The sequence below is a fragment of the Saccostrea echinata genome, unplaced genomic scaffold (genome assembly GCF_033153115.1).
Source record: "Saccostrea echinata isolate AGI-Se365-2 ecotype Australia unplaced genomic scaffold, CSIRO_AGI_Sech_v1 ptg000012l, whole genome shotgun sequence".
NCBI classification, from domain to species: domain Eukaryota; kingdom Metazoa; phylum Mollusca; class Bivalvia; order Ostreida; family Ostreidae; genus Saccostrea; species Saccostrea echinata.
The window spans coordinates 6182829-6196700 of record NW_026889761.1 but is presented as its reverse complement, the minus strand read 5'-3'; the positions used below and the strand labels follow the sequence as shown (position 1 = coordinate 6196700).

General features: G+C 31.9%; 1 protein-coding gene across 1 annotated transcript; it reads right to left on the bottom strand.

Annotated features, from left to right (window-relative positions):
* Positions 1 to 3070: 3070 nt before the first annotated feature.
* LOC133185723 (putative ferric-chelate reductase 1 homolog) lies at positions 3071 to 13207 on the bottom strand. Its single transcript, XM_061321023.1, has 13 exons — positions 13138 to 13207; positions 11183 to 11264; positions 9822 to 10028; positions 9517 to 9618; positions 9132 to 9282; positions 6860 to 6973; positions 6426 to 6541; positions 4416 to 4502; positions 4120 to 4194; positions 3849 to 3948; positions 3608 to 3754; positions 3372 to 3415; positions 3071 to 3163 (listed from the first exon to the last, which is right to left on the bottom strand). Exons 1-13 carry the CDS (start codon positions 13203 to 13205, stop codon positions 3071 to 3073), a joined length of 1386 nt encoding a protein of 461 aa, XP_061177007.1. The 5' UTR covers positions 13206 to 13207.
* Positions 13208 to 13872: the final 665 nt, after the last annotated feature.

Genomic DNA, 13872 nt, shown 5'->3' with positions numbered 1-13872 from the left:
TTTATACCTTTTGCACAACATTCCATATATATACTTCTGAATGTGTTGAATAAGTAGAGTAGCTTGTACTGCGCTAGAGTAAGAAATGAACTGCACTTGTAGCAGAAGAAGTTGCGTTCATGGTGCTCTGAATGCAAGTGGTGAGTGCAGGTTCATGGTGGGAGAAAACAGAGAGTATGCAAATATACGATATAGTTGGCGAAGTACCACTGATGCTTAGAGGCACTCTAAACAGGCTAGGACAATTTATATCAAATTTTTGATCATTTTATTTAGGCGGTAAGTCCCAATCTGCTAAAAATAGAGTTCCCTAGCCTTACAATTTGTTACATGCATAATTAGACCCAAAGACAGTTGTAGCTACCTGATATAGATGTAATTGGTATTTTACACAAAGAATGAAGAAGCAAAAAAGTATTACACACTCAAGCAATTCTGTAATTCTAGAAAAAAAACCTAACAAAAAACTTTACGATAAACGTGATGACTTCAACTTTTCTATCGTCAGCTTCACATACTTTCATAGCAATACTTACATTCAGCATGTATTTTGTTTATGAATTGTGAGGAAAGCTACGGCATTCAAAACACCATAACACGGACAGAGGGTCCAAAGGTTAAAGTATGCGTTTTATTTTGACGTCACAAACGTTGAACGCCGTAGAAGTGCAACGTCATAAGCGAAAATCAAAATTCACGCTCACATTGAACAGAAGCTGTTGCAACGGCTTTTCCATTAATTATAACTTACCCGAAGGATAATACAGGGATTTTGAAATAAGAACCAGATTTGCAGTCAATGCAAGGAGTTAAAAAAATGTAAATATAAGCACGGAATCAATATTTTTTGAAAGACATAGTCTCATAACTGCAACGGTGTGTACAAATTTTCTTAACGCGCTAACGCGCTTTACTCAATTTGTTTGTACACACCGTTGCAGTTATGAGACTATATTTTTCAAAAAATAATGATTCAATGCTTAAATATAACCTTATCACCTGTAAATGGGATATATATCTCCCAGTTGATTCGATACGCAAGAGCATGCGTACGAACAATTTCTTCAACAAGCTAATGAAACAAGATTATCAACAGTCTCGTTTAAAGTCATCATTTCGCAAGTTCTATACTTGATACAATGACCTTGTCAGCATATACAATCTATCATTAAGTCAAATGCTGACTGACGTTTTTCATACCAATTGTTAGGCCACTTTTTAAACACTGAATTGTCTACGGATTTTTCCATTTGCCCGATCATGACAATAAGCACACTGCGGGTGTGACCGGTCGACAAATGTTGCTTATGCCTCCATGGCACCTGATCCCACTTCTGATGATTTTTAAAGGTTCTTGTTTGCTCTGCTAACGATTTCTTTTGTTTCAATGGACTTTTGAGCTTTATTACTGTTCAATTTCTCCACATCCCATACATCTTTAAAGACTTTCTGAAATACACAATCAAAAGAAATGTAGTTTTTCTATCCTTCAGACTTTTGTCAGGGATAGAAATGATGAGACCTTGATTGAGTTTCCTCTCTTGTTTATGTGTGAAAAATGGTTTTTGATCGATATTTTACATTAATTGTCTCAATTCTGGTTTGAAAAGTTCTAATTTGAAAGTAACATGATACAATAAATGCCCAAACATTACCTTTTGTCTTTTTAGTCAACTTTTCAAATCTAAGCCAAAAAAGGAATTTTTACATACGTTTTTTCACAAAAGTGTGATCCTATTTTACCTTTTATTTTTTGCACTCCTGACATCTGATAATCTGATATGTTTATATATATATAAACTTGGTCAAACAAAAGTTACTACAGTCTAAATTTAAAGCTCAATATATTGGACATTAAAAGGATAGTGTTTATTTCCAACATACACCATTTTATTTATTTCACAGATCTTCAAAATATATTAAATTTTCAAAATGTCATAAAAAGGTGTTGCACTCCCTAACATTTTAGCATCATTTTTGGGCAAAACTTTTTTGTGACTTAAGTTATCATTGAGATATTTGTCAGTAATCTAGCCTATATCAAAGGACATATGCTGAGTCATGGAAAATTATTCACATTGCCTGTATTTTTAATACAAGTTGATACATATAAATTTGTGTTCGGTCTTTTTTCACCTTTTACCAGATTTCTATGAAATTAATAAAACTCTTCAAATCATTGGATTGCATATTAAACAATAACTTAAATGTAAGTCATTGGAACAAAGATGTAAAACTGTTTTGTAAACAATGTATGGTTGTTGAAAACATTGAACTTTTATATAATTAAGCTTTGTGAAAACATTTGGAAGAAAATTGGTTTGTTTTGGGGTTTCAAAATTCCCTGACAAATATTGCTGCTAAGATTTTACAGTGAAATCAGTACAAAACAATTTAATTGAATAATCTCTTGTCATTTATTTGTTTTACGTTTTATAAATTCAAAATGAAAAGCATATTTAAAAAAGAAAACTTGTCTATAGAAAACTTTCGAAATAAGATTTATATATATAAAAAAAAAAAAGAAGCAAGAAAGAAAAAAGTTTACAAAATGTAATTCTTAAGAAAACAGTATGATTACGGACAACTTATGTATAGATGCAAGCAATTATTTGCGATTTGTAACATCTATAATATGTTTCTTTATGTATATTATGTATGTTATTTACTTGCATTTGAAGCCTTTATGCGCAGTGAGAGAGAAAAAATCATTTAAAATAGCCTTTGCCTCGGTTACTTCCATATATTGACTTCCATACTGTCTCTATGGATTGTTTTGTGGTTGAGAATGTATTTCAAACTACACAAAACGCTGCAACCATATTGAAATAATTATTTCAATTATCATTGAAAATGTATTTCAAACTGAATACAACGTTGCAAATTATGTGAAATTAGACATATGTTGAAAACTGAATCATTAAACATCCATAACAGAATAGGAATTAAATGCGATATCCTATGAAATTCACAGCATTTTGACGTATGTTACTAGTCATATTGCTTTATAAAAAGAAAGGACTGATAAGTGATCACATATATGTAAATATATAAGCTTTAAAGCATTAAATTAAGAGGTCAACATCAGAAAAATGACAAAAGACACAGAGGACGCCATTGTGAGAATTATCAGTGTGTAAAGACCTGTCTCCACGACACGCACCTGAAAAAGTAAAATCATTCTTAATATTTTATACAGTGTCCATTCGATTTTTTCTTTATTCTCAACAAACTTTTTCTTCGTAAATCTCATAATAAATATAGTGTTCAAACTTTTCACATGTAGATTAGTATATAATTAAACAATCACATTAATTTATTAATTCATCTTAAGGTTCAACCTATCGCAATGAACTTATTTCAGTACAAACCTTCTCCCCTTTAGCGTTATCCTTCTTTTTAGTAGGCAATTTGTCTAAAAAATATATTTTTGGAATGAGATTTACATCCTTTTGCTATTTTGTCTAGAACCTACATTAGTGAATACTTGTTTGAAATGCACTTTATTAATAAAGGTCTCCGATCGTAAAATTATGATTTTATTTTATAATTGATCAATGAGATATCCATTTTTTCCTCGGACAAAAGTAAAGAACATAAAGTGTACCATTATTGCTGCAATCCTGCCTGAACCTTTTTAGCTGATGCACAACTTCCAGAACAGACAACATGGCCAGATAGCCATATATCACAAAATTTCCTTCTGGTGGAAACATACTTCTGTCTAGCTTTGCTCCCACCACGATGTTGAGAACTATACACAGGTAGATAAAAATGAATTGAAGACAATAGACATATAACACATTATTCTGTATAAGGTACTGTTATTTATTTTGGAAATAATTTACCTGCTAGTACGTAAGAAATAAGACCAAAAAACCCATGGATTCTGTTAAAAGTTCTCCTCTTCTTATCATCTGGTGGACATCGAAACATGGAGATAAGTAGCTATGCAAAAAAAATGAAAATTTTGAAAAATTAACACAGTAGCTTGTAAACATTACAAAGCTGAAATGAAATTTACAGCAAAGAAAAATTAACAACAAATTATTTCAACAATTTCAACAAATTATGTGGAATCAAACATTATCCAAGAGAGAGAAAGAGAAAGTTGTTTACGTTCATAATACAGAAGAATGTTGCTGCAATCCCGAGTACAGGATGTATATTTCGATAGTCAAGACTTATATCCATCTGAAATTAAAGGGAAAAACGCTTGTAATGTTCATTGTTCCTATCCACTTTTATAAAATTTTGCTTATATAAAGAAATGATAGCCATTTTATTCCAGTGAGATTTATCTCTCTTATCAGAGCCTAAATGAACCTTAAGAAAAAGTTTAAATATCATCAACTGGTCTCTGTTCATCTTGAGAGGTTTTATTTACAGATGACTTTTACATACATCATGCTTACATGGCTAAATCCTTTGATATCAGCGAAAATCACAACAATAGCAGTGACTGTGAAAATAAACACAAGCAGCATGCATGTACGGTGAATCTGAAAGGAAACCATTCTGTTATTTGAGGTTCAACATCCCTCTGGTCACTTGTATAAAATTTTGCTTCACAAATGATTTTCTAAAAGGAATCCAACATTATAATTAAAATGCTTCAATTAACAATGGCTACTTTCGCTCATATGTAGACTCAAAATATGCCAGAGAACTCAAAATAGACACCTTAGAGTCTGCTTCATATTTGGATGTTTTTTTAACTGTTGTATACACGATAATTGATCAACTATCCACTAAACCTTATGACAACTCGGATTGTCCATTGTCAACTTCCCTTATATTTAAGCAGTTACTGTATTTCTACTATCACCTGTATGTCTGGTGTTATGTCTCCTAACTTATTCGATACGCAAGACTATGTCTGACCTTGACAAATTTTTAAACCAAGGCAAGCTACTGACAAATAAGTAGATGTAACAGGGATTTCAACATTCTGCTTTAAAATCAGCATTTCGAAAATTTTACGCTCGTTATAATGACCTTGTTTGCATATACAACCTATCATTTGGTCGTATTTTGACTGACATACGAGGGAATTTGAAAAGTTCTGAGAATTGTTTGTTAAAATATTAACTGTTAAGCGGAAATAATTGAGTTTGATATCATTGGAAAGATCAGAAAAATGTACACATATTGTGACGTCACTTTGTTATTTTTATGACGTAATAACTCCGAAAATGACGTCAGAATCCCGTGTGTTTAGCATACTGACCATAAAAATGACGTAACAAGAGACACAATTTCAGCGAATTAAAATTTTAAAGTCAACTTTTGCTCATTACTCGGATGCACGCTAACGGACAATAATGCCAGTAGGGAAAATGTTAACATAGACTACAGTCTATCATTTGGTGTTTATTTAGGAGATCCTATAGTTCTGAGGAGGTTTAAGCGTGTGTCAAACATGGCATGTTATTATCGAATCTCGCTCAAAATATTGCGTAAAAAAGACCTAGCTGTAAGAAAATGACAAAGTTGACAAACAAAGAAGAATAGTGGACGGTGTTACGGAATTTGCTGGCATTAATTCGTCAGGTGTTTTAACCAATTTTGTGGGAACGATTAAAGCTCAAGAGAAGTTAAGTTTAGGGTGCCCCATGTTTTCTCGTAAAACCAAAATGGCACCGACGTAGTTGTAGTTGTAACCCCACCGTAACTCAATATTTACACAAATTTTAACTCATGGAAAATAAATAAGTTTGTAGATGGCAATGTAACTCAGATTCATTTTTTGAGGCGAAAGTCAAAAGCAATAGTGAGGTTTGGAGCGTCGAAGTTGAAAAAATACCCACAGAAACAAGTCCGGGGGAAGACTTTTGTACGTTTTATTCCTAAACGGTACGAGTCCTGTTACTCAAGATACATTTGTGGAAAACTGCATTGATAAACTTCAGTTTTACGCAGAACATGTTTTGTTTAATCAAATGGAGAGCTATATAATAAACCGAAAGTCCAGCTGTATTCCATAAATAAAAATCTTAAATGAATGCCTATGACACCATAATCGGACATAAACCGTGCTTATAAACCAACCATAAAATGAAATATGGAATTGCTGATAAATAGTACTATTCTTTTAGTCTTACTCTACCTCAATACAAATTTTCTTTGAAATATCTTTTCAAAGAAGCCTTTGACAGCACTTTTCCGATCTTCTCATGTGGACTAAACACGCGACTTGTTAGTATGCTAAACATTCGAGATTCCGACGTCATTTTCAGAGTTATTACGTCATAAAAATAAGAAAGTTACATCGAAATAAATGCAAATTTTCAAGCTCTTTTCAATGGCATCAAATTTATTAACTAATTCTTAAAATTTCTTATGACTCAATGCAACGTATTCAGATATTTAGAAAATTTTCGGTTAAATTTTTATTCCAAAAAACTTGTATTTGAATTACCAACCTGAAACCATACTTTCTGACCACAGACTGTTCTTTCACCCCAACTTTGTTTGAATAACCTGGAGGATAATATTCCAACAGGGGCGAAAAACAACCAGGCAAACATCATTAAAGATCCTATCAAAAACGGCATAATAATTTTTAGTATAAAATATACCTCGATCTTGGCAAAAGACAAAATTAATTTTTCAAACGTACAATATCAAAGAAAGAAAACTTTTTAAAAGAATATTTTCACTTTTTTCAGAGCTGTACATATCTCAAAGTATTTGTTATTCGGATAATTGTAAAATAATAAGAAATATTCACATACTCAAGTAGATTGCTTTTTTTCCATCAAGGCAAAATGAAATTCCCTAAACATTCTCAGATGTAATTTGAAATTTAAAATAGTACAATGTAGACTGGTTTACGTGCTTCTACTTTGAATATTACCGTGTAATTTGAGGAGGACTCTGGAGGGATTTTCTTCTGCTATTACTGTAGTGCTGAGAAAGTCCACCTTTTCTGCACTTACACTCCTTTCGCTGTGATAATGGAGACCATTTTCTTAAAAAAAATAATAATTTTCTACAACACAAAGAATTATCGGCTTGTGGCAACGCTCTTTGACAAAATTATGCACCTGGAAAATTATTTTTCAAAGTGCGTTAAAATTGGGACAAAATCAACGCACTTTGAAAAAAATTATCAACGCGCGTTAAATCTGGGACCAACACACTTTAAAAAAAAAATGTCAAAGTGCATGAGTGTAAATCAACATTTTTACCATGGAGACACTTAACGCACTTTGAAAAAAAAATATGTATAAAACAAAAATTCTGGACTTGGATCTTAGTAATAAACAGCATTATTTTGTTATATTTCTTTCCAAATTTGAAAAACTGATGAATTGCTCCACCCTCACCGAGAACGTGGAGAAGACAGGTAGAAGGTCCCTCAGCCCAACTCTTTATCTTTCTTACCCAAATATGTATAATCATTTACATAACTGGTATGGCATTGATATACTTTCTCTCAGTAAATTTGAGTTAACGTTAAATAGATAAAAAATTGAGATAAGCTTTCCTGAAAAAAAAAAATAATAACGCACCCTATCATACTCAAGAAGAGAGACTCAGTGGCCATTTCGCTGATCTAAGCAACAATAGCCAACTGACTTAACTTTGGCGAAAGTAGCTTTACAAAATCAAATACGAGGCTTGTCTGGTAAAATCTTGGACAAGTTGTCTAGAGTGAAAAATAATCATCACTACGTTCTAAAATCTTCACTACTCTTAGGTATATTTATCATCAATGTACATAGCAAATTTCTCAAAGAAAATATGAGATTCTATGCTATGTGTGGTATCGCCTTACGGCGCACTGATAATAACGTCAAATTGTCTAAAGCAGAGTCACGTTTCCTCCTTGCTGAAAAAAGTTGGATAAGCCCCAATTTAATTCGGGAATTTCATTGATACACACACACTTGAGTTCCCCTTTATTCCCATACGTTTAAAACAGTCGAGGAACCCATCTCGCACAAACATGGAACATTCTGAAGATTTATTAGTACGTAATGCATGGACAATACTCTCACCATCATTTAACTAAATAGGCAATCTTATATCGACGGTCTACAGTGACAGAGTATTTCGCTATTGCGTTCTATCTAGGGACTCGATCAAAAAGCTTCCACTTAGAAAACTCCCATTTCACTTGTATACTAAAGATCTAGTGAATTCTCCTCTGTAGTCATTTAAAGTCTCTTAGAGCGTCATAACTATATCTAAGTCAAACTGAAATGCTCTCCGGTGCGCCGTAACGTCATCAAACGTCGCCATTTTTCGTGTGTTGTTTACCGGTTTCCCATTTGAAATTCTCGGAAAACTGCCAAAAATTAAGCAAATGCCTTAAATTTTCCAAATAATGACATAATAGAAATTAGATTTAAAATATGACAATTTTTACCCCAACCTTGTATATTTAATAATTTTATTTCGAAATAACACTCGAGTATTCTTTGATGAAACCTTGATTTTTTTTTTTTTTTTTTTTTTTTATCGTGCGCCTTACCCTGCGCACATTAAAGTATTATAAAATCTTTATTTTTGTCTATATTTTATATATTAAAACAAGATGTACTTAAATATGATGAATACTAGTAAACATTTGCTGCACATTTCAGCTAAGTGCGCCCATTATTTTTTGATAAAAAAAAAAACGCTTTGTCCACGATTTTACCGGGCAACTCTAGTACAATACAAATAAAAAATAATTTAAAAAAAAAACTTGTATAAAATGCATAAAATTGTTTTTCATACTCTCAATACATATCAAATAAATGTATTAAAAAATTAGTTTAAAAAAAGGCGTCATGTTGTGCGCGAATAAACAATTTTTTCATACTTCTAAATACTTGTCAAGTATTTATAAAAAGGCCATCATATTGTGCGAGAAAAATATTTTCAATGATCATAGATCATACAAACTTAGACCCCATTTTGTCGTATTTCTCATAATAGGAATATTGATTATTGACCGAGCCATGCACATTTTTTTTTCAATGTGCGTTAACATGGTCGATATTAACGCAATGCGTTAACTTGGTTCCAAATTTAACACACTTTGATTTTTTTTTTCAAAGTGCGTAATTTTTCAAAGCGCGTTGTAACATAGGCTGTGCAAAATCATAACAACTTATATACATCACTTTTACACAAACCTGTCACCAGACCAATAGCATGTAAAAGATACCACTTCCGGTTTAGTTTTGAGAGCTTTGGGTGTTTACTGATTATCCTCTGCTCCACGACACATTTGAACGTGCTTCCAACCAACGATGTTTCCACCACAAGAACATCATCTGAATTTACCTTAATTGAAAATGAAACGTTGAAATACGTAAACAAGGGTACTTGTGAAAGAAAGCATATGTTCCTTGTGCTCTCTCCATAGTAATATCGAACAATTTTCATGACGTCTTATAAAAAGGAGAAAGTGATTTTTTTTAATCAAGACTTTTTAGATGCTTGTAAAACTAAAACAAAAACAAAAAAAACAAAATACCATGAAAGCTTTTCAGAGAATGCTAGAAATGTCTCACGTACAAGTGTGTAGGGAATATAGATTTTTTTGCTGGGTATATTAGACCCTAGTTCAAAGGTCACGTCTCCCCTGTGGATCTTGCAAGACATAACACAATCATCCCCCTGTAGGAATAAAAATAAATTTCTGATTTTTAGATATCAGCAACCCCTGTAGGAATAAAAATAAATCTCTGATTTTTAGATATCAGCAATTCTGTTAACTTTTTAATACTAACATAACTTCACTACATACATTAATCAAGACAGCAAATAAACATTTTAATAGAGAATTTTTTAACTAAAAGAATTAGGAACTATGGACTCACCATCCATTCATCGTTGGAAAATCCTATTGATAGATATAAATCTTTGCTAAGCAGTTCCGTATCCGCCAAAAATTCAAATCGAACAAAATCCCCGCGCTTTTTCCACGTGACCAAATGTGAACACGATCCAGAATTACATTTTGATAAGCATCCAATTGATGAACCACATTCTTGAAATCGTTCTATTATTGTAGTACCATGATCCTTCTGCAATTAATTATACGAGGTTTGTCCATAAAGTTCGTGGACAATGACGTTTTTGTCAAAATTAATGGTCCAAAATATATTTATTGTATACCAAAATATTTGTTATAAAAATCCAAGTCATAATAGTTTGATTTTAAATGTTGGAACTTAATATTTTTGAAAAAAAAAAATCGCGGTCTTTAAAGGTCGCAGATAGTGCGCATGGCCCAGGGTTAAAGCAAGTCAAAGCTTATCAAAAAGTAAATGTGTCACAAAATAAGCGGTTATCGTCATTTTCTGATATATTTAGTATCGCTTACTATACAGATAGTGAAAATATTAAGAAAAACTTAAAGAAATATATTTCAAAAATTGACAGAAAAAGCGACGTCGGTTATCCGAACGCAGCAGCGTCCAATCATAAAAATTATGTTTTAATATGGTTAAAACAACGTCAGAGACAAAGTATTTATTCAAACAACTTGAAATTATTGTTATATATTTAGTTCATTGATTTGAAATTGGTAAATTTATCGGTTTGTCAACGGTGTGCAATTCTGGAGACACTACAAGAAGTGGAAAACCACTGTTATTTGATAAAAATATTCTCTTTTGCTAAATTGATAAATGTTATCTCTTTCCACGACCTTGTTATAAAATAATCTAGGGCAACGTCGGACTGGGCTGCGCAGCCTATATGTATACGAAATGTTTATACTGTTGACGTTCGAAAATTGTCGTGTATCTATTTGAATTATAAAAATTAAATCAATTATGGTCTATACATAAATATTATTGCACACACTTGGCAGTGTGACATAATAAAGAAAATGTGTGTGTCCATGGACATGTAATAAAAATTCCAAATCCATATTTGTGACGTTATTATGAAATTAGCTTTACGTCAGACTGGGCCGTGCGGGTTGCATACACAATAAAGCATTTACATCTATAATGCACGTAAAATAGTGTGTATTTCTTTTATTTTTTATATTTTTACTAGAGCATATGGTCCATATTAAGATATTATCGTATACATACGTTTGCCAGTGCGGTCATTATTAAGGAAATTATAACAATTATCCACGAACTTTATGGATAACCCTCGTAAAGAGACTGAGATATGTTTACTTCCGTACATTTACATCAAATACTGGAAATGGCAAACAAAATACCTCTATGACTGATGTAGAGTTATCCCCCTTTAGAGTCGTCATTATTTTGTATCCTTGTGTGTAGCTTATGACAACTGATGCTCTAAAAACAATACACAATAGTGGAGTTTTAGGTGGTAAATATAATTTGATATTGACCAGAAGAACATTAATATCCATTTTTACCTGGGTAAAGTTCGGGATTATGTATAATTTGTAAGACAATTCTACGCCAAAATTTTAACTTGAAATAAAGAATCATATTTTGAATCAAAATTGGTGTCTTTAATAGGAATGCTTAGCTTCATACCGCACAACTTACTTCAAATTTGGTAATTATTTTATTATGATTAAATTTGAGCAATATTTTAATACGTGAAGCCGTTTTCATAATTGGATTGGACATAGCCATAGACATAGACATAGGGGTCGTAACATAAAGGGTACTTAAGTCTGAGACCATGCTTAAGTAGGAGATAAGTACAGTCTTAAACTTAAGACCGTAACTAGAAGCGTGCTAAGATTTGACAATCTTAGCAAAACTTAGGCGGCCGGTAGAGGTGACTTAAGTATGTCTTAACTTTCTTAAATACATATTTAGAACTATTTAAGATAGACTTACTATGTTAAAACATTCCTTTATTAATATTATGCATTAAAAGATAATTTTCTCTATTTAATATACTGGTATAAGAATTTTGGTTTTTCGTACCCGGGGGGGGGGGGGGAGATATATCATTTATTCCAATATCACTCTCTAAATGACATACATGTAAATGCAAAATATTATTTTTGGGATACGTTTGAAATATTAGTGGGACCTAGGTTATAAACACTAATTATTATAAGTAAGTTGTATACAGTAATCATGGATTTGTTTGTTCACTGTGAAAAAATGAAATGAAATGATGTTAAAAATTGTAGGTGAAGTACAGGGTGATGACTAGAAAACTAATAAAGATTTTCTGTAAATTAGATTGAATGTAGAACGCAACAAACGAGGATTCAGACAGGGTTCACTACCGTTAACTCTCTCTCTCTCTCTAGAGAGAGAGAGAGTTCTTGATAAGTTGAAGATATACGAAAAATTGTTTTTTTAAAACAATAATTTTCCAACCTTCATTAAATTGTAAATAAGTATATCATAAAAAGTCTGCAGTCTCTGCTTGCTGATATGGGAGGGAAAAAAATCAAAATGCCCCTATTAGTTTTTTTTTTTTTTTTTTTTTACATTATTATTAAGAATTTCAATTTCAAGTACATAGACGTTCGGTTATCGTGCCATGTCTGCGAGAATGACAATTTGAAAGCAAGTGAACATTTGTCAAACGGAAGAATAACAACAAACGGTAAACTGAAAACATCGCAGTCTCTGGGTGATAAACAATATTCACGCATTTACAATGAACCACTAGTGCCACTTTGTGACCGTGCAATATTTGTTTTCAAATATTCAAAACTATTTAAACAGAATTTACTATATTTAAATACGAAATCTAATCTAACCTAGCTAAAACCGATAGGTAAGGACGTCAACTTTAATATGCATGTGATTAAAAACGTAACTAAATCATTTTTACAAATACATATATAAATAAATTGAAAAACTAGGATGATTGATAAAACATATTTTTAACATAAGTTTGACTTACTTAGACCTAGCTAAGTCCGTTCTATGTTACGGTTTAAGACATACTTAAGTAGTACTTAGGCAGGTCTTAAGATTGCGCCTAAAACATACTTATGACCCTACTTAAGTCAAAAACTTAGCAAGCTTTATGTTACGACCCCCAAGTCTATAAAAGTCCGCACCAAAATTATTTTATCCTTTTTACTTTTTTATGGGTTATATTTTTGTGAATAAAAACTCAAATTCAGCATATTAAATAGTTACAAAAGTGATGTCAATATTTTGATTGATATGGTAAATAAGTAAATATCCTTCAGATAATTTATCTAATAAAAGTGAGACTTACTTGAAATATACGTTTCCGTGAAAACTTGGATGGCTTTTCCACTTAAATGCCAAAGATGTATGATTCATTGTGCTGGTAATGTGGCAAGCATCCTTTGTTGAGGAATAAAGAAAATAGTTTAAGAGGTGTTTTTTTTTAATTATCCGCTGTGTGAATATTTAAAGAAATTATGTTTTATCCAGAAAATATTGAATATGATGTTCAACTTTAATTCATTAAGAACAATTCACTGAGCATGCGATATGAAAAGAACTAGTGTATGATGCTTGATTAAAATATTTTAAATTAAGTTTCTTTGAAAGTGAGTTTTGAACACAACAAATAGAAATGAAACAGTAAAGTCAAAGGTCATAGGGAAGGTCAAGGTTTTTAAAAAATGGAAACAGTTGATAAGTTCTCATCTGTATCAGTATATGTTAAGATAAATACATCTTGAATAATTTCTTTCAAATTGAGCTAACACAAATTTAAGAATGGCAATGTCAAGGTCATAAAGAAGGTCAACGTCAAAATATTTTGATGCGGTTGAACAGCTCTCAACAATATGAATCAGCATATGAACTTTAATAAAAACATCTTAAATAGTTTCTTTGACACTGGGCTACACGCAAAGTGTGACGGACGGACAGACGGAAGGAAGACCGACATGACAAATACTATATGCCCTGGTCGTATTCATGGCGGGGCACAAAAATTAATAATTAATTCAATTCAATTCAGTTTATTGACATCACC